Source organism: Cygnus olor, chromosome Z, assembly GCF_009769625.2.
Source record: "Cygnus olor isolate bCygOlo1 chromosome Z, bCygOlo1.pri.v2, whole genome shotgun sequence".
Classification (NCBI taxonomy): domain Eukaryota; kingdom Metazoa; phylum Chordata; class Aves; order Anseriformes; family Anatidae; genus Cygnus; species Cygnus olor.
This window is the reverse complement of record NC_049198.1, coordinates 74,864,625-74,892,208: the sequence shown is the minus strand read 5'-3', so window position 1 is coordinate 74,892,208 and position 27,584 is coordinate 74,864,625. Positions and strand designations below refer to the sequence as shown.

The 27,584-nt window shown below is 41.5% G+C and overlaps 1 protein-coding gene across 4 annotated transcripts in view; it reads right to left on the bottom strand.

The window, feature by feature from the left end:
• Window positions 1-27,249, bottom strand: part of VCAN (versican) — a 113,040-nt gene extending 85,791 nt beyond the window's left edge. Inside the window, exons 1-6 of one of the 4 annotated variants that reach the window (XM_040542050.1) lie at window positions 27,017-27,249; window positions 26,829-26,927; window positions 19,587-19,662; window positions 11,100-11,471; window positions 693-867; window positions 451-578 (exon numbers count right to left, since the gene is read on the bottom strand). In XM_040542050.1, the coding sequence (XP_040397984.1) occupies window positions 451-578; window positions 693-867; window positions 11,100-11,471; window positions 19,587-19,656 (745 nt within the window). In that variant the 5' untranslated portion in view covers window positions 19,657-19,662; window positions 26,829-26,927; window positions 27,017-27,249. Of the gene's footprint in view, window positions 1-450; window positions 579-692; window positions 868-11,099; window positions 11,472-19,586; window positions 19,663-25,206; window positions 25,332-26,238; window positions 26,373-26,828; window positions 26,928-27,016 lie in introns of those variants that run through there. The other 3 variants (XM_040542045.1, XM_040542049.1, XM_040542046.1) reach the window with 3 other exon arrangements.
• Window positions 27,250-27,584: the final 335 nt, after the last annotated feature.

Here is a 27,584-nt window from a genome sequence, read left to right as displayed (position 1 = left end):
AATTAAATATATTTCTAATTTTATGTTCTGGACATCTAAAAACTTTAATTACATACCTTATGTACTATAATACAGTTACTGGCACATGTATTTTATCCATCTTTATATATATATGATATATATAGCTTCTCAAACATTTAATGTATTTCTTTGAAAATCCTTTTATAACATTGAAAAAAAAAAGATGTTTCAACAGCAACTTTTGTGAGATCTACTGTCACTAACTATAGCAGCTTTAAACTTGACTTTCGCTTTGTATACTCTACATTCGCTTTTAATTAAGGCCTGCTATACCACAAACTATAGGTTCACTTCATTCAGCAATTCTCTTCAGATTCAAAACAGTCAAACTGCATTGTACACAAAATTTCTTATTTATTTGCCCTTCCACATTAGAATCCCAAGTCACTTTGAATTTTGTCATGTAGAATTAATATGGACCTATCTTACCTTTCATGTGTTCCACATAGCAATACACATCATAAGTTTCATTAGGAAAACGACGCCCATATGTTCTGACTCCTTTTTTTCCCATTTTATCTCCAAAACAGCCAATTCTTGGATGTCTAATTGGATACCTGAAATGCAGCATGTTCATATTTTTTATTATGGCAAGTCAGCACATTAAGTCTGTACAGGCTAAGCATATTAATTTGGAGAAGCACTCTCAAGGGGCCTTTTAAATATCTCACCTAACAGTCTGGTCAGACAACCAGCCAGCATCACATTGTTCAAATCCATCTTCATAGGCTGCTTTCAGTTGCTCTGGGCTTGCTATGACAGCACCATTGTCCAGACAAGTCTGCTGAGCTTGTGTAAAATTCAGAGTGTACCTGCTGGTTGCTGCACGATAGTGAAATACAACACCTGAAAAGATAACAAGCTCAGATTAGTGACACATCTTACATCACTTCTGCAATCATCATTATATTCTAACTTTACCTGCATATTGTTACAATGCTGAAAACAGATGGGTACAATTAAAACACCAGAAGGCTATGAGATATTCCGTCATATAAATGATGTCTCCCCCTCTAGTGGCTGCTACCAGTAATTATATGACACCCTATGTTAAAATAGTTGGAACTATACTCAGAGTACACAGAAAAAGTAACGAAACCATGTGTTTTCACTGGTGTGTTACAGAAAATCATGATCAAAAGGAAGACCGTACACTGAGTACATCCATGGCACCACACAGTCACTGTGACTGGTCAGCCAACTGCACTGTAGGCATGGCACGTATGCTATGGGTGCTACCTGATGCGTTGGCTTATTGGCCCATCCACTTGCAAGTCAAACTGTGTTACTAGGCAAGACTAAGCACATCTAGTCATCAGAAAAGGCAGGATTAAAACCAGACTTTCCTAAGCAGCCAGCTGCAGTAGCTGCACGCAGAAATGCCAAGAAGGAACAGGGAATCCCTTGAGGTCTGATAGCTGCAGTGAGGCACATGGCCAACAGTGACACCAAAAAAATTGTGCTTCTGATACAGTTTTGATCATTGGTTATGGCCCCGATGTCTGTTCCTATGCTTTCAAAGCTTACTACAAATGTGACATTTATAAACGTAAGTCTGTTAGTCAATTCTTCAAAAGTAGGTTTTCCTGCACACAGTACAAGTGAAACAGACAAAACAAAGCTTGCTTTTATTTGGGGCCCTTCTGGTTCTGGAAAGAATCTAGAAAATTTCCAAAGTTGCTTGAACATGTCAGATGTTTGGAGAGGCGGAGGTAGAGTTAAGATGGTTTTGGTTAAGATGGGTTCTGTTGAGGAGACACATTCTGTTTTCTATATACATATAATTCCCACTGAATTCGGTAACAGCTGTGCATGCACACCTAAAACAACCTATAAAGGGTGCCAACTGTGAGGTGGCAGAAAACACATAGCCCATCTGGCAAAATCACTTTCCTCTCTATCGCTAGTATCTCTTACAGTTTAGCATCAAAAGGATGCCTCCTGATGATGGCTGAAAAATAACTTTTAACCTCATTTATTTTACTCTTAAAATATTCAGAAGCATTATAACATCATAAACCACTACACAGAATGTCTACAAAACAGGAAAATAAATCTTTATTTCATTTTTCCAATGATTTTATTGAAGTATTTCATGATGAGGAAATAACATACTGTAATATGGTCCAGAAAAATGGTGGCATTGTGGCAATAATGAATTTAATGACAAGTCTTTGTTATTAGAGCATTGTTGAAAGATGGAAGAAGTCTGTTAATTTACTACTTAGTAGTAATATGGGTAACTTAGTAAAGTGGTAATTCAAGAGGTTCCAGTGTATTTAGAATTTTTTTTATTTTTTTTTAGTTTTTCTCTTACGGACCAAGTCAGTAAACCTGTGCCATTATCAGAGGTCTGAATATGGCCAATATGTAGAAAATACACATTTTTCTTCATATCATGTTTCGGTTTGAAAGTTTCTCACATGAAAATAGAACACATTTCACAGACAGGTAAGGTAAACCTCAATCATCAGACACCAATTTTCATCAAAGCTAGTAGCGGAGAAACAGGAAACGGAAGAGGAAACATTGTGAACCCCCCTATTTCATTATTCAGTATGGACCCACACACCAGCTGCAGCCACTAGCTGGAACTTCACAGACCACTACAGTCCTTATAAAATGCCTTTTCAGAGCTGCTGACAGAATCCATAATGCATAGTGCTTCTTCCAAGCAATGATGTAATTTCAGCTTCAAATGAACCCAAGTGTTGAACTGGCAAAGGCAGCAAGTGAAGAACACATCTTGAAAAATTAGAGCTATGTTTATATTCATAAATTAAATATTCCAGGTGCCCACAATTCCATCATCAAGACAGTTAAGTGGTTAGACTAGCTCAGTGCATTACTTGGCCCAGGCTCCGTAACACCCTTCCAAACAATTTCTGGGCAGACATCAGGAGTTAGCAAAGCCCAGGAACAACTTCCAGTGGGCACCTTCATGCCCTCCTGGGAGCCAAAAGAACATAATTGTATGGATGGGGCCACACCACTCCAGATGGCCTCAGTGTTACACCACGGTCCCGAGCCAGCACATTTTCTTACTAATGAAAACTCTCTGCAGTGGGAGACACTGAAAGGGAATGTTAGAGGGAGAGCTTTTCCAGCTCCTATACCTCTGTACTTTCTCTGTTGTAGGGCATCCTCCATTGCCTGGCGAAGGCAAATTTATGGACCATTTGTGTTGCCTTAAGTTGTGCAAAACTTTATTTATATATGCATGTCTGTACATATGTACATGTGTATGTATAGCAGTATTTTGGCTTTGTGTACCCCAAGCCACACAGTCCCTTATCCCCTGTCCATCACAGAACACTACCTTACAACATGAAAAGTTAGAAAACAGCAACTAATTACCTTTGGAATAATTAAAAGCTTAAAGTAATAAAAATATTACTTAAAGATTTTTTTAAGCTGTGATATGCATTATTTATTTTAATTTATTAGGCACTTAGTAACATGGTCAACACTGTGGGCCAGGTACTCGTGGTGTAAATCAGTACAGCTCTCTTCAGTGGTACAAGAATAAATGAGAAAACGAGGTTCAATTGACCTGCGTGGTACCTGGGGTCTAGATGTAAGAAACGGGCAAATTTTATATAGCTCACAATGGAAGTGGATAAAACATTTACCCTGAATCGTTAAGTATGAACCTGTAATATTCACAAGCTGGCCATCTTGGCCTGATTGAAGGTTATTGTACCAATAATATACAATATTTGACAGTGAGTATTACTCAGAGTCAAACCAGGAGTGCAGAAGTATGTGAAGCACTTTGCTCATTTGGTTTGTCATTTTAATAATAACTAAAACATATTTTGTATAAATTTAGATTCATTGCCTGTAATATTTTTCCCCCACAAGTTTGCTTAACTGATGTAGCATGACTTCATCCAGGCACTGCTTTTCAGTACAACAGGTTCATTAACTTAGCACGAGACAGCAACATATTTCTCTGAAATCACTTTTTTTTTTTTTTTTTTTTTAAAGTTTCAGGCTGCCTAAATATATGAGTGCATTCTCAGCAACCAGTTACCTTGCTTCTTGTTTTCTACGTGGTGAAAGCAACTACTGCCCTTCTTGGCTGGCATAAGTGTGGGCTCTCTGCAATACCTGAATAAGGCAGGACTAAAGAGTTAATGTGACTGCCAATTTAAAGGAGCTTTTGCAGTGCTGAGAAAACGCCTTTGGTCATTTGTAAATCCTGGAAAGGAACTTGGGGAATGCTTTGTTCTTCTCACCCTGATCCAAAAGGTAAACTTCACCTATTCTCAGAGTTTAAGGCTCCTCCATTTCCAGTGAGGAGCTAAAGGACATAAAAGAGCCTACAAGATGAATGGGAAGGAGGACATGTATGTATAAGCCTGTGCAACAGCTGCAATAATTAGAAGACCCCCCGGGGCTAAGAAGATTAAAGTGCAGGACTTTCATTGTTTCAGTTAGACAGAGAGAGGGAGGAAAAATCCATTGTCCGAGTTTTTGCACTTTAAAACATTTGTAAAGGATTTTTTCCCTTTGTCTATTTGCTCTCTGAAAGAACAGGCAAGAAAGAAGTTACCCTAGGAACAAATAAAGCAACTGGAAAACAGTATAATGTTGTCACTGAACATCTGGCAAACAAAGTCAGCCTAATTACAGGAAGGAGCAGCCGTGTCTGCAAGAAAAGGCACTCATAGGAAAGTAATTTGTAGCATCCAAAATTCACTTCTTCTGTCCGAGCGAAAGAGAATGTCTTTTACTCACTCAGCCCTGCCTTACACCAGGGAATGAAAGTGTGAAGTATTTCACTTTTAACAAACTAGGACTTCCCTGGGTAAGAGACTCGTTCTATGGTTTCACACCTTTGGGCTACAGCTTTACTTTATTACTTGCCAGGGTATCATGATGCAACACCCCCTGGGATGGCAGGGGAAGGAGTCCTCCAAGATGGTTCTTGCCTTATTGTGGCTAATAAATGACAGTTCACTTTCGCTAGTGAGCTCACACTGCCTGCAACATGCCCACGTGGAGTCACATAAAGCCTAAATTTCAGAAGTAGTCTCATACAGCAAAGAGTACCTACAGAGAAAAGATTCTGACAGTAGTGGTCATACTGTTAATTTTTAGGTCCAAGCCTTAGTCACAGTGGTGCAGACCCTTCAAATACCCCTCACTGCCAAAGCTACCTGAGTTCTGCACAAATTTAGTGATCCTTCTTGCTTTTAATGCAGAAAACAACTTACATGACAAATACATGCCAAAACAGAGGCAACAGCAATGAGCACTGTATGAGAAGGAGGAACAGCACAGCATTTTCAGCTTTCTGCATGAATAATTCAGCTGTGTTCCTCATTTGAGGCTTTGCACCCATTTTCTGACCTGTCTTATGCTCTGGCAACCTGAGATGAACAGGGCTGCATTGCATCAGCAGGAGATCAGTTGCCAAATGCCTCCAGGATCCTCTGAGTGTGCAGAGAAAAAGTATGCACCAACTGCTCTGCTCCATCCTCCTGCTCTCCAGGAGCAGAGATTTATTGCACCAACTCACACATTGCTCCTCTGTGCAAAATCTTTGCCTCCATCCTCATGGACTAATGCAACAGCTTGCAGGTGTATGCAGGCTCCTCCAAACAAACTGTTCCAGAGAAGGAAAGCAGCTGACGCTGAGCATTACCTGTGTTTTTCTTGGGGATGAGTTGCCGAAGTGGAGGACTAGGTTACTGCATCTGCATCACCTCTGAATAGATCACCTGCCTTATTACCTCTGCACTTGGCCACACGAGCGTTCACCGAGGCGAAGGCACTCATATCGAAATTAAAATTATTTAAGATTTAGAAACAAAAAATACGCAGCCCCTCTCAGAGCTGCCCTCATGTTGGGTGATGACTCACAGGAAAAAAATCAGCGCAGCCATTCGTGTCAGCCTCTGCAGGACCCTCTGCAGGTCCTCCAGCCCGACTCAAAAACCACATCCATCAGCCACCGCTTCCACAGTCCCTGCACCAGGGCAAGGACAGCTGGACCACAGCATCCTCCTCCCTGCCCCTGAGGTGCCCTGTGCTCAGACTCAGCTCTTTCTGACCCTGAAGTCGGTTCCCCTCTCCCTCCCTTTGATGGCCATTATGCATTGTGCTCTTTCCTCATAGCTAAGGGAGTTGGAGGTTCCTTAGCATCACTCACTTGGGAGAGTAAAGTACAAGCTTAAAAATGAAGCAGACAATTTTCATTTAGTTCTCAAGGAAGCATGGACTTTCATCATCAACAGGTGATAAAGTTTAAAGACAGATAAATCTAAAAGATTAAAAAAAATCTCTTCAAATGCCATACGTCAGCGATAATAAAGGGGAGTTCTGGCTTTAGAGAGAATAAATCAATTAGATTGTCAACACACAATCTCTCAGGGCTCAGAGCACAATTGAGTGGCAGTGTTCCCACATTGGAAACAACTCCCATTTATTATCATTATAATGCCTGTAAGAAAGAAGAGTTTGCATAAAAATGAAAATGTGAATTACCATCTACTCTGCCTCCCTAATTTCTGCTTCTTCCCATTAAGGAGGCCAGTATTTTAAGCCCAGGAGTTTCCTTACTGTTTTTTATTTATTTTTTTTTCAAACCTAATTTCTAAAAGGCTTCTCAGACATGCAGTGGATTCAAAGAGAAACTAACAAAAGAAGGCCGATGAAAACAGGGGACTCCTGAAACATCAGTAAGAAAAGGGTAACACTATTGCTAAAACATACTCACTGACAAGACGAGTATTTAACCAGAAGATAAAAAAGGGCAAGAAAACTGAAGGATCATATTTGCCACTTCAAACCTGCAGACATCTCCAAGACAGGTAATCAAAAAACACTTTTTCATTTTGTTTACACTTGGTCATCTTTATCGCTTTTTAATATCCCATTTCATAGCACCACACAAAATGACAATTTCATTAAATGTTCAATTATGTTTAAGAATGAAGGATACTGTTACTCTGCATTTCTAAGTCAGCTCTTTATGAGGTATTATGAAACTATTTTATACAAGTGGACTTTGTTATACCTAGAGAAAGGGAATGAACATGAAAATAGAGAGGCAGAATAACACTTTTATTAAATCCTTTGCGGGATTCAACTCACCTAAGTTTGCTTGCCTAAAGGTTAGGAGTCTCGTTCACATTATCCATCTAAATCTCTCTGGTCAGGGAAGAGGGATATGGTCTCCCACAGAGCTCATCTTACCCACAACCCTCATCAGAGAGGAGCTGTGAGTAGCACGAGCCAACATGCTTAGCCTTGGCCAGGCACCTGAGTTTAAATTGGTGAAGGTAAAACTTATCCTACGCCATTTTCCTGTTTCCTGATTTCACACCTAGCAGCCAACTCACAGTTGTGGAATTGTGATTGGTAAACTATTAGTGGGCAAGCAAATACTCAGGGATGATCGCCAGAGGGCCTGAAGATCACTGCCTACTGGTAGTTAACTTCTACTTTGTCTCTGTTGACATGTCTCTACTGGGATACTGGTGAAATCCCTCAGTGCCAAAAAGCAGCTAGAAGTGTGAAGGGAGAGGAAGCTCAGTGTCAGCTAACAAGAATGGAAAACCATCTCTCCTCGTTATCTGAAGGCTTCTAGTGCTTGGGATTTTCAGGTAACAGCAGCAAGGAAATAACAAGGAATGGAGGAAAAAATAACTTTGAGCATCCAAAAATTATGATAATAGAGTAGAATAGATCAGCTGGAAGGGGCCTACAAAGACCAAGCACAACTACCAACGGCTCCTAACGTGAGACAGTTTGTAATGTGCGTTTAATAATATCAATAACAAGGGTTCTGAAGATAAACTCAAAACACATTAGAAAAATAAAATTGCAAGAACTGACAAAGAAAGAACTGTTTCTGAGAAAAGGGGAAAATTTCAAGCAGAAAATTATGAAGGCTGCAGAGGAGACAACACCTCAAAGGAAAAACAAACACAAATGACATGTGTTCTGCATATTCCACTTTTTGTAAGAGCTCCAAGTGCATAATACTGCAGGACTGTTAGATCTATTTTGAACGCAAAAGCTTCCTGTCTGAGAAGTTGATGTAATTATAGCAGCAAGCAGGGTGTAAGGAAAGTATTTCCCACAATTAGTGACAGGAAAAGAGGTATCCAGTGCAACGAAACTGCCCTTCTGCACGAGACTGCGGACCTGCCGGCACTGGCTCCTTCCCCGGCCTCAAGGACAGCTCCGTGGTTGCCATTAACTAGCAGGGTAGGCATCTGGCGGCTCCAAGGCTTCCTGTGTCGACTAAAATTAAGTATTTCCCTCCCTTCTCTTACACTTTCACCAGCTGTGAAATGAAAATAGTAACGTGCAGGGTACGGTTCAGTCTAACCACACGGATCTTTGGGATGTGGGCACACATCCCAATGTCAGGCACACGCAAAGTGCCTGACAAGTCATGCAAACTGGCAGTCTCACTTGATCTTGGGATTAATGAAGGCATATATCACGGCACGTACCATTGTTACTTGCAATGCCAAAGGAACCAGATTAAGTGACCCAGCATGTCCTTCTGGCCCTGTGTTGCTGCCTTTCCCGTAATTTATTAACTTGATTTAATGTACAGAACAGCATTGTCACTTAAAGAATAGAAATAGAAGAATGTTGCTTTCTGAAGCATCAGTAACACTCCTTCTACCTCTAAATTGTCGCCACACAGTCAGTTTGGCAAAAGCTTCCAATTGAGTAATTCTGCTTTACTTTGGGGTTCAGCTATATGATGAAGCAGTTTACTTTAACATTAGCTGAACCACAGTAACCACTTTGTCCACACACTTTTAATTCACTGAAAAGGTGAAGCAAAACATGCCTCTCAGACCTCTCAGACCTTGAGTGCTACTCAAATGCACTTTGTCTTTCACTCTATGAGCCTGGAATGTGCAAGTTACCAAAACTGGTAATAATCTTACCTGGGCTTTATGGGGCTCCGCACAAGCACCAGCTCCAGCTCTGCTTGGGAGAGTGGACCAAAACAGAGTGCTGAACCACCCCAGACGTCACCTCGAAAGTTACCGTGATTAACATGGAAAGAGGATTCTCCCATACTGTGCTAACAACAGGTGATGAAGTATGCACACAGAGAACACACCTCTCTCCTTTGGCAATTGTTATCATTTTGGGGTGCAGGCTCAAAAATTTGATGTAATCAAATTAAATTACATTACATTTATAACAAACTCGTTTCCTTTTGTTATCATTTTTTTAAGATAAAAGTTGAATTTGCAAGCATGCAGAAACCCTTACTGAAATGAGGGCATAAAATTTGAGTGACAACACTAATATGAAATCTTTAAAAGTCTGATAAATGCCATTTGTAGTTAATGTAGAAAATGGAAAATCAAGTGCAAAAATGATAACTTAACAATACTGTTTTCTGTGTGGGTCAAGATCTGGCTTCTTCACCCCAAATTTCAACATTAAAGTAATCACAGAAAAGAGTAGTTTCAGAGAGAAAATGGTGCATGTGAAACTTTCTTTATATTCCCAAAAGACCTGAATTGTGCATCTCATCGCAGTGTTCTGCAGGAACACTAACACAAGGTAAAGTATTGCCATAAATCATCTGATATTTTATTGTAGTGAACATCTGCTGCTCCTGGATATAGCTATGTAGTCAAGGGAGCACTTGAAAAGGAAGAAGGAATGCCAGGTACATTCATTAGTGAAAAATAATGTTCAAACCAGGATTTCTTTTGCTTTTGCCATTAGTACTAAACAGCTTACGAAGTTATAAAGACATTAATAGTTATACTGATTTATTGTATTTCCAAATTAAGACCACACCTTCAAAACCTTCCATTGAATAGACGCCAAAAGACTGCTAAAGTTAGGTTTGACATACTGGACAAACAACGCAGTATTAAGCTTACCAAAAATCTTAGCCAAAGCCATGTCTTTCAAAAGCAGATACTAATGTTTGTTTGGAGGTTCAATCACTTGAGTAAATACCCAGCTTTCAGAAAACACCTGAGTGCAAAGAAGCACAAGGCAGAGTCCAAACCAATGCTTGTGCAAGCTGGTACATCTACACAGCACAGTGTTCTAAGTGGAGTAATTTGGGCCCAGACTTTGCACTGACATGGCATAGTGCCTGGGCTAACATGTCCTGCCTTTCAGCAGTTTATTACTTCAGGTTTAGTGCCAAACAGACAGGGCTATACAGCATCAGGCTCTGGAGCACTCTACGCTGTACTTATGCTGTAAAAACAGGATCTTAGGAGAAGAACACCTATAGATCCAATTCTCCTTTTGCCATTTACACTCTATTTAAAGCCCTGTCTCTTCTATTTCTTTATAAGAACAATTCTCTTCCTCAAAGTTTTGGAGGCTATTTCCTTCTAGTGCTTGCAAGCCAACTATTAGCCCTGGATCTTCCACATGGAAGAATATTAGCTGCTTTCTCCCTATGTGTTTTCATGCAGCTGCTGGCAGATGATTCTCCAACCTATCCAATAATAGTTATGGGAACAAAAGAAACCCCTCCTTTGTGCTTGATGCTCCTATCACAAAAAGAGTGGTTCTCAGTTTAGATACGGCAAGTGGCAAGAGAAGCCAGCCACAGCTCCATTAGGGCAAGGCAGTTGCTTCTTTTCATTCTACAGAAACTATTATAAAGAAACTACTTCTGCCCACCAAGTTTGTCTTCTTGTAAAGACACTGATGTTTTCAAATAGATGTATTATATTATGTCCCGTGGTTCAAAAGGACTGGTTTAGGAAAACTTTAGAAGTATCTGCTAAAAACAAATTGTAAAAGCAGGAGCTCATCTTGCAAAGGATATAAAACCAATCAAAGAATCAAACTACTACGGGAACAAGTGAAGGGCATTTGTTCCAAGAATCAACAGTTGCCTCCCAAAAGGTGTAACTGAGAAATGGGAAAGCCACAGGATGGAAAAGATTCTTAAAAATAAACAAAAAGAGAATGGAACAAGTCAACACTTAAGGAAGGACAATTTGCTAAAGATGGTCCTTTCAATGCCTTCAGGTTACATGGTAATTATTAGCTTTTGCCATGCTGACTGTAATCACTTCTGACTACAAATGAAAAACATAAATCCTTACCATCAACGGCCAATGATACAATGCCTTGTGTGTCCTCAACTCCATACATCACATCACAGCGATACACCCCTGCATCACTCGCACGCAGCTTAGAGAAAGTCAGCGAAGCATCACCAGTCTCCTCTGAATGGGTTGGAACAGACACCCTGTCTTTGTAGTTTTGGCCTATTTTGATGTTCCCATTCTGGGCCACCAGGACTGTGGTTTCTTTTGCATCTTTTCCACTTTTATCCAGTTCAACCTTTGACCATTTGATTCGAAGATATTCGGCTGCGTAGCTGGAGGCTATAGTGGGTGTGGTCGAAAAGAAGCATGGCAGGACTGAAGTTCCAGACAGGGATCCTTTCACCAGGGTTTTTTTTTCTGCTTTAACTAGAAGAGGGAGGGGAAGAGAAAGGAGATATTGCATTAGTGGACCAGCAAAATCAGAAACATACATTTCATCGGTATTTAATGATTAACAGAATTTCAAGACCAGAATTCTATGAACCTTAGCTCGTTCATAACAGGTCTGATCATTGTAAGGTAAAAAAAGTTTGTATCAACATCCTCAGCCCTTGGTTGAGGCCCTTCCTGTCTGGACAAATTGGGGCATTTAGGGGAGCTACTGACTTTTACTCCTTGTCTTACCTCAAAACAGCATGTTCATGTGCTCATGTCCTAGAAGTATACAAAGTCATAGGCTGTTTTACATTGCATCCCTTACGCCATTAGTCTTTCAAGGGTTAACTCTTTTTATTGCATACATGCTGAAACAAAAGCCTTTCCAGTTACATCCTCACAACTAGTCATTCTTTCAAAATTATTTCCTTGTAGCCTAGGGGCCATTAACACATTGCAGAAATGAAGTATTTTAGGATGTTAAAGCAAAAAAGGAAGCAAAGTGTGCAGAAAGTCCCTACTTGGCTCAAACTTGACTTGATAGGACCTTTATCATGTTTATGACATCTCCAGCTGCAAACACTTTACAGTGAAATGCTTCCATCTGACAATATCCTGAGGGGAAAGTTGACTACTGTTCATCCAACCTGCACACAGCAACTGTCTGAAGACAGGATTTCAGTTAGATTTATTTTCTGTGTCATGTTATTTCACCATATTTAATGGCTTAATGAAGATTAAAAGCTGACATGTAATAGAACCTATATCTCCTCTTTCACTGACCTGCACTCACACATTTCTTCAAAGGCTGAAAATGATGATCAGCAATTTTAAGTCAGCTAAGATTCATGACGTTTAAAAAGAAAATATCTTCGAATACCAGCCACCAGCACAGTGAAATAAGAGACACCAGCACATGAACATTACCTAGTTATTTATCTATATACCATCTATTCACAAAAGGAGTAGAATATTTTGAAACATAAAAGAGAGAAAGAGAAAGGAAAAAAAAGAAAGACTGCTTATAGATTATTTTAACAGCGACAGATGACATTATGTAGCATAAAGAATTTAATAGTATCTTGTAAAACGGTTCAATACAACAATCACCAGCATATTGGCCATGCATTTTGATAATAAAGAACTAATTTGAAAAAGAAAAATATTGGACTGACAAAAAAATACCCAGAAATTGGACCAGAAGTCCTTAGGTCATTTCTATTCATGCCTACCTAAGTTGAAATTCTTGGGAACACAACACAGAGACATTCAAGATATCTGTATCAAAACTGATTAGACCAGAGAAAGTATAACAGCAGTGGTGTAGTGCTGTGCGAATACAGCTGCACTGCATACAAATCTCAGCTGAAAAGTCCACATGGAACTGGACTGTCTGAGTAGATTTACCAGCAAGGTGCTTCACTCTATGATTCAGGCATGCACTGAGATTTTCAGGCTTACATTAACCAGCAAACAGAGATTGGTGATGCTACAACTCACATTTAACAGTCAAGCATTAATTGCTTCACACAGCCTGGGCCAGATTTAGCAAGAATCTGTATGTAAAACAAGGGATGACAAAAACAGGACCAATATAAAACTGAAGACTAGAGAAATTGCAAATTGAAATTGAAGGCAAGCCTGTAGAAGTTACAGAAGACTAAACACCAGTTCAAAAGCTTTGATTGCTAACACGTTGATTTAGGAAAAAAAAAAATAAAAAATAAAAACACCACCAAACCACTGAAGCAAGAATTTGGGGGAAGTCAGATACCGCTTACAAGGAAATAAAAAGTTGACTTCCCTAACGTTAATTGATTGCTAAAAGCTAGAAAGGGCTGGTTTTATTCTGAAGATTTATAATAGGAAAACATCACTGGCTCTTATATCACCTTTAATTTCTTGAAATGTCATTGAATTACCATGGGGTAGAGCCAGAAGAATAGAATGAAGACTTAGTCCTATCAGTTGTGATGGAAAACCTGCCAAATTGCACAGGTGGGAGATTAAAATCAGTCTCAAAATATTTAGCATTTATTATGATCTCCTGTCATCTATATACATTACAGGAACTTCTTAAATGAAAAATGACCTCATTATAATTATCCTGACTGACAGAATTTTAATAAACTTTCAAGACAGTTGTTTCTGGTTATGTGTGATTTGGAATATCAGTACTGAACCCTAAGGAAATTTATTCTCTTTAAAAATTGTGTCTTCACATCAGTAGACTGAAACCCTTGGCAGCAAACACATATCATCGTGATATGCAAATTAGATTTACCCTACACAGGACCACAATCTAGAAAAGAGGAAGACCATGTAGGTACAAACATACATCTAAATGTAGTAAGCATTATAAAGTGCTTTTTAAAAGCACTTTCTGTTTTGACTAGCAGATGAGAAGAGAGAATGAGTAAAAAGAAGACAGAAGGTGAGAAAAGAAGAGATCTTTTACTGGAAAAAAAAAAAAGGTTGTCGTTGAAGGCTAGGAGATGTTACTGCACGGTAACAAAAAACTTGGTTTCTTGCAGTAGTCCAAGCAGAATTTACTCGCCAATGGAGAAAGCATCAGTATCTTTTATTAATCCATATAGCCCTTTTGTTTCTTTAGTATTTTCCCTATGCTTGTACTCAACGTTAGGTCTCTTTTTCAACTACTATGCATGTTATGTGACAGAGTATTCCTTAGAAGGAATTTGAACACAACTTGAGAAAAGTAGGTATTGCCCACTCAGCAATCACAAGCTTTCCAAGTGTTCCATACCATATCACTGTTCCATAACATACCTTCACCTATCCACGAAGGACCTAAAATACTGGTAATATCATGCATTCTTCAGCAAGAGATTGTTCTGAAATGTCTAAACTGGCTGGCAATTAATGTGAGCATTCTGTTGCTAACTAAAACGTATCACTTATGGGCATACTTAATTCATTAGGGAAAATGCACAGACAATAAAGAAATAAAATACACAGTTAAATCCAAATCACCTGGCCACAGACATGTCTTGGCAGAACTCCCAGCAAAGTCAATGGAGCTTTGTACAAGATAATGGGACTGCAGCATCAGGCTCAGAGCACTTTATACAGTCAGCTCACCAGCAGGTCCTGTGGGCCTTAGCATTTGGATTTTTGTGTCTTCCCCACTTTAAATATTAAATAGCTCCAACATCAGAATAAGTAGCATGAGCAGAATGAGGACCTTTCCTATGTGATTCCTTGACAAATGTCAGTCCTGTCAGGTCTAAATTACTGGGTAGGATTTTCACAGACTTAACATTGTGCTATCTTCCCCAAACGTAAAGCTAAGATATATTAATCCGTTTATCATGGAGATGATGGCAGATAATACTATTTTTCTTAAAAATAAATAAATAAATAAATAAATAAAAATTACAGCTTGACTTTTCACACTCTTTTTCCCCTCTAGCAAAAATGCCTTAGGTCCTCCTAGTCTACCATTTTGGCTGTAAAGATAACTTACCTTGCCAATGACATATGGCTTGATATCTTTCTTTTGAAGTTGGACACAAACTATAGAAAAACTTCTCACTTGGAAGCAAAGCATCTCCATAGAATTTTTTGTGCACTTTATTTATTTATTTATTTTTGGTAAATGTTACAAAACTCTTAAAGTAGAATTTTAAAGGATAAAAAAAGGACAGAACTCTGCAATGTTGTATTACATTAACCATATGACAAGACCAATAGATATGGAATGGACAAAAAGCGGAACAAACAAATGCCCTACGTGAAGTGACAATGCTTATAGGAACAATTTTGCTATGTAATTAAGCTTCACTGAACAGAATGTTTTTACATAGTAAGCAAACAAAAACGGTGTTTAAAGAATAAGATTCTATTTTAAACCACATTTATGAGATAAAATTAATCTCATTTTTTATTTCATCCACAAGCTACACATACATACAATGTCTGCCAAGAGCAACTGAAATGACCAATGAAGTTGTGTGTTCTGTTAATCTGACTACTACTAATAAGTCTAAGAGAAGTCTTTTCAGTAACCCTAATTTCATTAACCCTTCTTTTAATGAAGATATTCAAAAATTAAAATTAATGAACTGCTTACACAAACTTATATGAAACTTTGACAGCAGAGGTAACTGAGGACCAAGACCCAAAGAAAGTTCTCCCTGAATTCTTTGCCAGGTGATTTGGGGCCTGAGCAAGCAAAGTAAGAGAAGGAGACAGAGTAACAAAGAACCAACTACTTTCATATTCTGCAAGAAAAACAAAGGAAGCCAGGAAAACTTAAAACACAGCTGCAGAACTCAATGTAACGTACATGCAGATGTGCAGACATCATACACGTGCACCTATATATTTTATAGTACATATACAATATAAACACAATACACTAAACTGATGAATATTATTTATACACTTTCAAAAGGACATTATCACACACTGCAACCTAAGGCATTTGTGTTCTTATCTGGATTACAGGGCTTTCATGAAAGCATACTTACTCATGGCATGACAAATGGTAGCTTAAAAAAGGTAAGGTAAACTCCAACACTGACCATAATCACAAGGTCCAGCTTGTAAACTACAATATCATGAGACCAGCTAGTTCAAAGTGAGTAAATACCAAGCTAGGAGTAGGTGTAAACCTTGCTTATGAACTTCTGTCATTAATCCTTCACATGTAACCCAGCAAACAGCAAAGGTCCTGCAGAGGGGCACTCCCATGACCCCAGAAGCTTACACTGTGTTTCCTGCTGCCCTCCTGACAAATGTATCTTCTGAGAATTTCAAGTCTTAGAGAAGGCATTCTCAGTCTGCTCTCTAAGGAAAAATACTTCTGTTGCTACATAAAAACTAACAAGCTTGCCATGCATATATGCTAGGTATTTATGAACGTAACCATTCAAATAGATGAGAGTGGAAGAGAAAACAAAGACATGAATAATAATTAGTGATGAATGCTTCAAATTTTGCATGCTTGTAAGTTGCTCTGTTCTAAATTAAGCTTCAGTTTTGTTATGGCTTAATTTGACTCCCAGATTCCAGGATTTACACTTAAAAAAAAAAAAAAAAGAAGAAGAAGAAAGAGAGAAAGAGAGAGGGAAAGAGGGAAAGAGAGACAGATGGAAAGAGAGACAGAGGGAAAGAGAAATATTGAGGTGAACATACAAATAAAGCCTTCCAGGGCCACTGGCAGAGACAGGGAAGTGCTTAGGATGATGTTCCAGCAAGCAGCCGAATAATTGAAGCAACCTGAATGATGCCAAAATTGAACATCAGACTGAATGATACATGATTAGAGAGTAGTGCTGTGCAGATAGGAAAATAAGGTTAGTTTCCAAATATTACAGATGCTTAGTATTTTCAACTGAAGTTTAAAGTTTTCAAGATAACATATTTCCTAGTAGAAAATGCCAACTCACCAGAACTTACTTCTTAGAAATCAATTGTTGTTTTTATCAAATTCCCCCATATGAGTTTTGAAAGACTTTAAGCTTTCAGAACAATTTTGCCTGAAAGGAAATATTGCTATTAATCATATGCAAGTGACTACTTAATTAAGCCATATGGGGTTACCAGATCCATTCTAGGAACAGAGGTATGGGAATGTGTGGTTCGTGAAAGATTTTGAGGCATAAATTTTGCATTCTAAAGCACGATGTTAAAAAAGTTGAAACTTAAGAAATTCCTGTCTAATTATCAAAACGCAAACACAGATTTCATTTTTAAAGTTTGCTTTGCTTTTAACTAAAGAAACAGCTGTATTGGAAAAGTTTGTCTGTGATCTTGTAACACCTATCCTCAAAAATGGGTGTATATATACACACAAACTGACTGTTACTTCTACAAAACAGAAAGACATGGATCGATACCAGACTCTATTGGATTGATTTATGAAAATGTTTTCATCATCTTTGTCCTCTCCACCATGGCCACACTCTAAGGAATCTCATGTTTAAGAACCTTTAAGGCAAAAGTACAACCCTCAACTTCGAAAATAAAACTCATGAAGTTTACAGTGTATTTCTAGGAACAAAAGAGTCTTTCTACACTTCTTGCAAAAGTTTCAGGTGAATAAAGACAAGTTGGAACTTGGTCTATATTCCTGAGGTGACCTTTCCAGCACTTTCACAAAAAACTTTTTTTTGTTTACTTGAAATTCTATTCTAGAGGTCACAAAAGCCATTTTAGAGGTGATGAAAGCTGGATTAAATTAGGGGACATCTAAAGGTGACACCCTGTGTTCCACCACTATAAGGGTCAGACCCACTTCTTCCCACAGCCAGCGATGCACTCCCAATCCCCTAGTTCTGCCAGCTCTAGCAGATGTGCAAAGCATTGAGCCAGATCAAAGACTTGATCCAGCTGAAAAAAAAAAAAGAAAAAAAAGTCATCCGCTTTCAGATAGTTCATTTACCTGATTCATCTGGCCTTATATACCCATAAACAGTAGTGTCATCACAAAGCAAAACATGCCAACTAGCACCCAGGGGATAGAGAAAGGGCAGAACTACCCCATCTACTGCTAAAATATATGTAAGATTAGATTGACCCCGAGGCCCAAAATAATCATGAACAGATTTTAAATCGGTCGTAGCAGAACCATCAGGTTTAAATATCTTGGCAGATTCCTTTGCTGTGCTTTTTCTCTCCTTACATGCTCTCCATCCCAAGATCAATTATCAGTTTAAAATCCTATATTTATACCTCTTCTCCTTTGAGTGATATACTATAATTTACTCAATTTTAAAGCTGACTAACTATGGATAACACTCTTAACTTTATCATATATTAAAACAGACATTTCTGCCTTGAAGAAAGCTATAACTTATCAAATAAAAAGCTGTAAGTTTACTATGTAGACTTACATTACCAATTCATGACCTCTTGTGACCATCACTTACTTTGCCTCTCAGAATGCTTCATATGAACAAATTATTAAATGACTGGTGTGGATCCAAGAGCCATACATCAATGTACATTTACAGACATTTTACTAAGTAAAAAATGGGGAAAAAACAGCTTAACATTTAATAATCAAATGAATCTCAGCCCTTCTTGAATAAGAAAATGGAAGCTCAGTTTTAGTGTCTTGCCCTCTGCCTGAAGCTTTGAGTTTGTTGTCCCTGAGGATGACTCTAATCACCCTGGTTTGTTGTGTTTTTAGTGAAGAATGGTGAAACAAAAGTAGCTTTAAGGAGGAAGGCTCCCAATCTGCTTGAGGAAGAGGAGGAAAAACATGTTTTCTTTTTAAGTCAACTCCGCTAAACACAACTGTCCCCATCTTCTTGCTCTTCAGCAGGCCACAAAGCCAAGCATAAACTGGGGTTACTGTTTTTCCTCATGTCCCATTTTTACGTGTCACCTTTCACCCTGAATACAGAGAGGGTGTCAGTGACCTATAAACCCAAAATTCTGCTGTGGCATGACTTAGATGGGAACAGTCATTGGGACCTGATGGTAGGTATGCAAAACCACTCTTCCTGTAGTCCCAGGAATCTCCCACTTTATTTACCACCTCTGCAGCCTGTCTACGTCTGTCCCAGCAGTCTGTTCTTGCTCCCCATCAGCAGCACTGAAGCCCTTGTGGAGGGTGTCTGCCTTACACTAAAATTAGCCCCTGGCAGCTCTCACCTTATCTACTGTGGGGAAGCTCTTCTGTGAATCACACTCAATGTATAAGATATATCTGAGCAATAGGTCCAATATTTCACAAGCACAAGCTAAAGGATTAAGACACATTCTTGAACATTTGGAGAAGGCAAGCTGTTTTGCTTCACGCTATGTAATGTTGTTATCACGCTATGCTACTGCCTTTATCATCACTTGAATTATAGTAATGGCACTTACAAGCCTCCAGAGATATCAGATAGGTGTGTAAAAACCTCTTCAAAAGCATGCCCACCCACCAAGTGTTTTCTGTATAAATCAGTAAGGCAATAGGGAGAAAACAGAAACAAAGTTAGTTACACAGTACAGTAAAAAGAGTGGCAGAGGCAAGAACGGAAACCAAATCTCCTGAGTCCTGGGAAATACTCTACCAATTGTACCATGCTGACTCCCATTGTCACTAAAATAAATGTTAATAAATGATATGGTGTATAACAGACTTACCTTTAGGTAGCATATATGTTATAACTAACGTGGAGCACATCCATATGATACTTTTTATATTTAACAACATCTTGACCTACAAATAAAGAAAAAAGGAGTAAGTGGTTAGTAGTACATTGTGTGACAATTCAGTACATTAACATTTATCATTGACATTAGAAGCAGTCATCTGCTCAGGAACGATGTTCAGCAGGACAGTACAATAATCCTTAATATACTGATTTTGTGGCATTTTATTCACTGTTTTAAACCTAATCCCATACAGTGGTAGCAGTACATGAGTACAACGCGATGACTTCTCCCTGGTGAGGTGTTGCCAGTTCAGAGCCAACTTCCAGGTAACTTAACGATAGTAACACAGACTGTCTTATCATTTAGCACCAGCAAACAACCTGTTTCACCAGAAAAGCTTCTGAAAAGGTTTGCTTGAACCTGCAAATACCCTGAAAAATTAAGAAGCACGCTAACAAAAGCATTACAATTCCCATAAATGTCAACAATTATAATGCTTTTATAAATAGTCTCTCCTCCACATAGTTACATATATGCACTATCGAGCCATCACAGGGAACAGCTTTCAGCAGCAGTTTGTCAAGCACTGCCCTTAGAAAAAAGTTTTTAATCACAAAATCCCAAATTTCCTGATATTGCTGCCAAAATACACTGCTTGGGTTCTAAACTTGGGCAAGTAACCTGAACTCAAAGACATCACAGCTGAATTGCTTTATGGAACAGCGAAATAGAGATTTAGTAGATACAGACCTGTGTTATCTCTATGAACCTTGTGTTACATATAGATATTTTAGCATTTTTTACATTAGCATTTTTATTCCTTAGTCTTTACATGTAAGGTTTTAGCGTTAAAGCATTAATGAACACACCCACAAACCTCCGCAAGCTATCCTGAACATGACAGCAAGACAGAGTAACTTCTTCAGAAAGCTACTGGTGATGTGTTCAACCTCAGGAACATTTTCTACACAGATTACAGCTGCAGCCCAAACTTCACAGGAGCCTGTGTGAATTGGCATCTACCCTGTAACGGCTGGATGGTTAAGAAAAGATGCAAAACATCTCAAACCAAGCCCTTCCAGTGAGGCAGTCTCTAGCATAACAGCATCGTGTTCAAAATTCCCACCCAAAGGGGCTGAAAACCCAAGAGTTTTTCATTCCCTATATGTGGATGGCCAGGGCTGGCTGGTTGCACGGGGAAACATGTGCTGCAGCCTATTCCCAGGGCGTGGAGGAAAGAATACAGCTGCTTTCCATGGAGCAGGCTGCGCCTTGCCAAAGACGTCCCATCTCTGCTTCATCCACTCGATAGCGCACACAGCGTGATGTGATATCACCGATTTGGCCATGTTAACTTCACAGGATTTTTATGACTGAATCCCAAACAAGAACCAAGACCTCTTTGACTTCATTCAGTTCAAGCCCTATCCTCCATTAAACTTTTTCTGAAGACTTTAACACCAGCCAGTTTTATCTTCCCCACAATTTGCACAATCAAAGCTGTACATGAAGAAAACAAAAGTGGCTATTTAATAACTATCTACAGTTATTAGTTTGATAAAAACCTATTCTGTGCCCAGTATACCATGCCCCCATAACACATTATGGAAGGCTCTCATGAGCAAGAAGGTTGCACAAGGTAAGAGCTGCAGACATCAGAGTCCTTCTAAAGCAGTGGGCCAGTTTTCAGACACAGGTAGCCATTTGTGTGCTTAGATAAACACTTAAATGATCCTCGTTATTACACATCTCAGAAAATAAGAGGTCACTGTGAGCCTACAGATGTGCACAAACCAGAAGACGCTTCAAGCAACATTTGTGTCCTGAAGCTTCTGTGAAGCCTCGAGCACCAAAGCCACTGCAGAGCAGCTCCTCTACTAACACAAGCACTCTAAAGACAGAGTGGAGAAGACCACAGCATTCTCCACCCTCACAGATGGAGGATGCAGGACCCACCCACAGAGCAAGACCTCTGGCCTTTGTGAAGGCACAGTGGTTCCAGATCTCCCTTTGAGCTGCTCCGTCCACATGTGTTTCCCACGTGTCACACACTGGCTGTATCAGCAGCTAAACAAAAACCTAGAACAAACTGTTTACAAGTTTAGCTTTTTGTGTTTACCCACACACTTCGTCTCCCTCCTCCCCCAGAAGGCAACCTTGGATTTTCTAACCAGAAACAAGGGAATCAACAACGGAATCAAACAAATTCACAAAGAAAAAGGAACTAGCAAAGGACTTTCATTTTCCCTTGTGCTGTGGCTGTAGGGTGTAGGAAGGATCTCATCTTCCCATTCTTCTCCACCTCGCACATACACACACAGCACCATAGCCCCAGCCCTGCCTTTATAATGCAGTCACCCATGCAATTTGAGGAATCGTATGGAAAACAACATCTTCAGCTTTCAGCCACAAAAAACACATATACCCCCAAAAAATATGGAAACAGAAAAGACAACTTCAGAGAGATAACTTCCTGCTGAAGACCAGGTGGTACCAAACCATCAGAGTATTCATGGTTGTGATCTCTACTCTTGGCCTTGTACAGAGGGCTGCTAAAATTACACCTGCTACACTGAGAGCTTGGACAGCCCAAAAAAAAAAAAAATGCACTCATTTGAGCAGAGTTCAATATGAGACACCTGCCAAAAATCCCCACCCAGCACTTGGAAAATCACCTCTCAACCCTTTCTTTTTTTAAATCTCCTCCACCCTGAGGCCCTTAAGCAATGAAAAATGCTGGGGAAAGGGTTCAATTCTCACCCCTCAGATTAACAAACATGACTCCCATGCAACATGCCATGCATGAGGGTTTTCACACTGGTCCTCCGCAGGCTCCCATAAACACTCCTGGGTTACTGAGTGCTGCTCCACTACAGCTGCCAGAATTAAATGTGCAATTACCCCATTGCCCTGTCTAAGCAGCAGACGAAAAAAGCAATACCCAACTCAGCCCCCAAGGGCAGTCTCACCTGGAAGAACACAGAGCTCTTCAGACCTCAGCAATCTCCTTCAGGAGCTGCAGGCAAGGCAGGGCATTGCAATCAAATGGAGCTGCTCCTGCCTCCGCTCCTTGTACCAGAGACTGCAGCTGACTGTGCTCCTGGACAAAATCCCTGCTCTAAAATCGATTGTATCTCCCATCCGGCTCTTCTATAAAGGCCTCTGCTGGCTGGCTGCTGTACTGCCCCTAAGTCCACAACAATTAACCAAACTCTTTCCAATCATACCTTTTTCCATACACTTTTTTTTTTTTTTTTTTTTGCCTTGGTGTTATTACACCTTGAGGAAGAGAAAGCCATAATGCTATGGACACAGCAAGGAAATCCTGCCAACTAAAGGCTGCACGACTTGAGTAAGTGTTTAATTTCCACCTTCTATTTAAAAAAAAAAAAAAAAAAAGTGTCTTACTTCATGTGACCACACTCGGGTTGCCTGCTGGCTACTGTCCAACTGTACTGATCCAGTTTATTAGGAGCTACTGCATACAGACTGATCCACAGTAGTCATTTGCACTACATTTCTAAATTGGATGCTACCCTGAGCACGGTAAATTTTTTTTTAAACCAAAAGATGCCAAGTCCTTGATATACTTCACATCTTTAAAAACTAGCAGGGGAGGTTCTCTCTTTGGGGAAAGAACAGAGCTCTTATTTTTGCAGGCACTGCTACCTTCCCTGCAAGAGCAGAGAGGCATAGGAGCAATAAGTTCTGACCTTATTCCAGCCTGCGCTTAGTTTGCAGTGTAAGCTTGATCTCACACCAATGCTATTTTAATTTAACCAGATGGGAGAACATCACGTCTCTCTTTCTAATGCTGGGTTAAGAAAGACGGCGAATCGTCCCAGTGTTGGACAGACTGAGATGTACCAACCAAGAAGTCTGCCCAGCTCCTCCGAAGTTGGAAAAATGACACATTAGCTACTTTCCTAGAGGTGACGCTATCACAAAAGGCTGCAGCTTCTCAGGTCATGCTGAGATCGATTCAGCACATTTTCCACAGCTGGACTGTGAGAGTGGGATATGTTTGCAGAAAGCAGTCTCTACCCATCTACCCTCCTTACCTGCACAGGTAAGGCTCATACAAAGAAAGAAAGGAAAAAAAAAAAAAGAAAAAAAAGGAAAAAAAAACACCTATGAGAACCTGGCACTAGAGACTTGAGGTTGCTGCTCCTACTAATGGGTAAAACAGCAAATTACACAACTTTCCAGCGAAGCACGGGCAGGCTAGAAATAACCTATCCCACATGCAGCATCTCTCTTGCTGGTTGCTGAGTGGTGGCGGACACCTTCACGGCCCATCCTTCCTCAGAGACACATGCTCTGTGCCTTATTCTGCGTCTGCATGCCTCTGATCCTTCAATGATATGCCCATTAATTGCTAACACATATCAGCTTTAGTGTAAGTGCCGTTTAATTGACTTTACCGGTGACACTATGCCTTGGCCACGTGATTAATTAGCAGGCCGTGCTGCCACATGGCCGACTTCGCCTCAGCCTGCTTCACCAGTGGCATCTGCCCAGCCCATCACCACTTGCAGAGGACTCCGTGAGGCCTTCATGGAGGACCTGGGGGCACCTCCAGCATCCCCTCCTTGCCACCCCGGGCATGGAGGGGAGCTCCCCGGCCTGCTGCCGGCCGTCCCAGTCGCCAGTGAGACACAGATGGGAGGCTGACCAGAGCACAGTGTGTTCTGGCAGCCGCCCCTGGACGTCCCCCCGAGGCCTTCATTTAACCCAGAAGTGGACCTGTCCCTTCAGGCAGGCTTGTGGAGATACTCCAGGAACCCATCCTAAGGGTGTGGGGGCTCCCAGCACCCCACAGCCTTCCCCGTGCCCCCTGGCTCGGGGGGACAAGCCGGGCCGAGGCCACCAAGCCCTGGCTCCAGCCCTCCTCCCCGGCGGCTTCGGGCCTGTTCTGTGGGAGCCGCCCCTACCACGGCACCGAGACGGGAACCCCCGCCTCGTGCAGCTCCTCCCTGCCACCATTTTATGGCCGGGGTCCCCCGTCCCCCGCCAGGGGGCGCCTGGGGCCGCCGCCGCGCCCCGACCAGTCCCGTTCCTCGACAGCGCCCGGGGGGGCTCCGCGGCGGCTCCCCCCGGCCGGACCCACCGCCCCCAGGCCCCATTCCGCCCTCCATCCCCTCCTCTGGGTGGGGAGAGGGGATGGAGGCAGGTTTTGGGGTGCAGACGGTGACACCCCCCCCCCCCCCTCCGTGAGGCCCCCGGGTCCGCCCCGCCGCCAGAGCGCTGCGCGGCTCGCAGCCCGCCAAGTCTTACTCATCCCCTTTTGGGAGGAAACTTCCTTCTTTCTCCCCCTCCGCCACCTCCCTTAGGAAAAAAAAAGGAAAAAAAAAAGGAAAAAAAAAGGGAAAAAAAAGGGAAAAAAAAGGGAAAAAAAAGGGAAAAAAAAGGGAAAAAAAAGGGAAAAAAAAGTGAAAAAAAAGCGAAAAAAAATGTAAAAAAAAGGGAAAAAAAAGGAAAAAAAAGGAAAAAAAAGGAAAAAAAAGGAAAAAAAAGGAAAAAAAAGGAAAAAAAAGGAAAAAAAAGGAAAAAAAAGGAAAAAAAAAGGAAAAAAAAAGGAAAAAAAGGAAAAAAAAGGAAAAACCACCCAACATTCACGCTCTGGTTGTCCTGGAATGGGTTTCTGCAACACGTTTCGACACTCATTGCTTAAAGGAAAAAAAAAAAAAAAAAAAAAAAAAGTAAAAATAAAAAAATAAAAAAATGAAAAAAGGAAAAAAGGAAAAAAAAGGAAAAAAAAGGAAAAAAAAGGAAAAAAAAGGAAAAAAAAGGAAAAAAAAGGAAAAAAAGGAAAAAAAGGGAAAAAGGGAAAAAAGGAAAAAAAAGGAAAAAAAAGGAAAATAAAGGAAAAAAAAGGAAAAAAAAGGAAAAAAAAGGAAAAAAAAGGAAAAAAAAGGGAGGGGAGGGAGGAAAAGGGAAGGGAAAAATAAAAAGAAAAAGAAAAAAAAGAAAGAGGAAAAAAGGAAAAGGGGGAAAAAGAAAATAGAAAAAAAAGAAAAAAGAAAAAAAGAAAATGAAGAAAAAAGGAAAAAATGTAAAAAAAAGAAGGAAAAACTGAAGGAAAAAAGGGGGGAAAGGGGGGAAAGAAAAAAAGAGGAAAAAAAGAAGGAAAAAATGGGGAAAGAGGGGGAGAGGGAAAAAGGAAGGAAAAGGGGGAAAAGGAGGAGAGGAAAAAGGAGGGAAAAAGGAGGGAAAAAAGAGGGAAAAAGGAGGAAAAAAAATCCTTCGGGGCTTAATCACGGTGCCCGGCGGGAGAGGGGGCGGCCGGGAGGACGTGACAAGTGGGACAATGAGGGCTGGCCCTCGGCGGCTCCCCGCCGCCCCTTTGTGTGGGGAAGGCACCTCTGGGCTGCGTGGAAGGGTCTGCCCGCGGAGCCCCCTTCCTGTTGGAGGTACCCGAGCCCCTGGCAGAGCCGCCCCCCGGCACACACACACTCACACACACGCACACACACCCGCTTTTTCCCGCCGTCGAAACTCCCTTAATTCCTTCCACGATGCTCGCTCACTTTCTTTGTAAAACAAAGGAAAACCCAAGGAGAGTGGCGGGGGAAGGCAGTGCCGTGTGCCCCCGAGAAGCTGGCCGTGGGGGTTAGAGGGGGCGTTTTGCTCTGCTGACCTTCTGATCCTCCTCCTCCTCACCCACCCACCCCCCTTCCAGCGGTGGAAAAGTGGCTCGGACGATGCTTGCTCGCCGTCCTCCTCCGGGAGATGCTGCCTGAGCACCTCCGTCCCGCTCTGCCCCGACAGCAGCTTTCCAGGAACATCGGGGAAAAGAAGGAAGGAAAAAAAAAAAAAAATGGAAAGAAAAAAGGAAGAAGAAAGAAAAGGAAAAAGAAGGGGAGGGTGGGGGGAGCACACAAGGGCGTAGGAGGCTGAGCACACGCTTTTCCCAGCACAAGAAGAGACCTGGTGGCAGGAAGGGTTCCCTCCTAGCACTGCCGTGGCTCCTGCTACACGAGCGCTTTGTGTATTTAGGGTCCGTACAAAACAGCTTCCTCCCTTCTCCCTCCGGACCCCGCCGCAAACCAAGGTGCAGTTCTACCTTCCCGGCCATTCAAACCAACCAGCACCACAAACTTCTGCCAGGGCTCCCACCCCAAAATCTTTTTATTCTTACTTTTCTTTGTTCTCTCCTGTGCACGGAGGGTTTTTTTGCGGGTCCCCGAGCATCCCTTCTCCTCTCCCCCGGCGCGTCGCTGAACTTACCCCAGGTTGTTTAAATTCGCCAATCACTGCTATTCTCTCCCGCTCAAGGTTTGCAGTTCAACTCTTTGTCCCTCCAGGTACCGCCGGCCAAACGATCGTCTTAAATTTAACAAAGCTAGGTGTTTGCCGGCACCCGCGTGAAAAGGAAGGGGGGAGAGAAAAAGCGCGTTGAAAAGAGTTATAGTTACCTTAAAAGGTAGCGTATTGCAGAGATTGCAAAAAAAAAAATCACGGCGTGGCGGCTCGGCTAGTCCAGAGATCCCAGTGGCCGCATGAACGAGCAAAAAAAATCCTCTTGGTGGTGGTGCTGGAAGGAGGTGGCCGGCTCCGGGGTGCCCCCTGCTCCCCGAGCACCTGCCTCCGAGCTGCGCCGAGTTGCACGGAGCTCGCCTGCAAGTTCAAATGCGAGGCTCAGCCACCCATCATTATTATATCATTGTACCGCCAGCGCTGCAGAGGAGGGGCGCTGGCTCGGCGAGAGGAGGGTTCTCAGGCTCCGCCAGAGCCTCCCTCGCAATCGCAGCACTCCCGCAGCTTCTGGGAGCGGGAGAGACCCCAAAGCCCTCCCGCACGGGGCTCCGCGACCCCCCCTACAAACCCGCACCGCCCTCCGCGGGGAACCCCCTGGGCAGCCCTTGGGGGTCCCCGGCCCCCGGAGCCCCCCGCCCCGGGACTCCCGGACGGGTCCCTGCGCTCGGCGGCTTCGGCCCCGCGGAGAGGGGCAGGCGGGTGCAGGACGCGCATTGTTCCCCAATT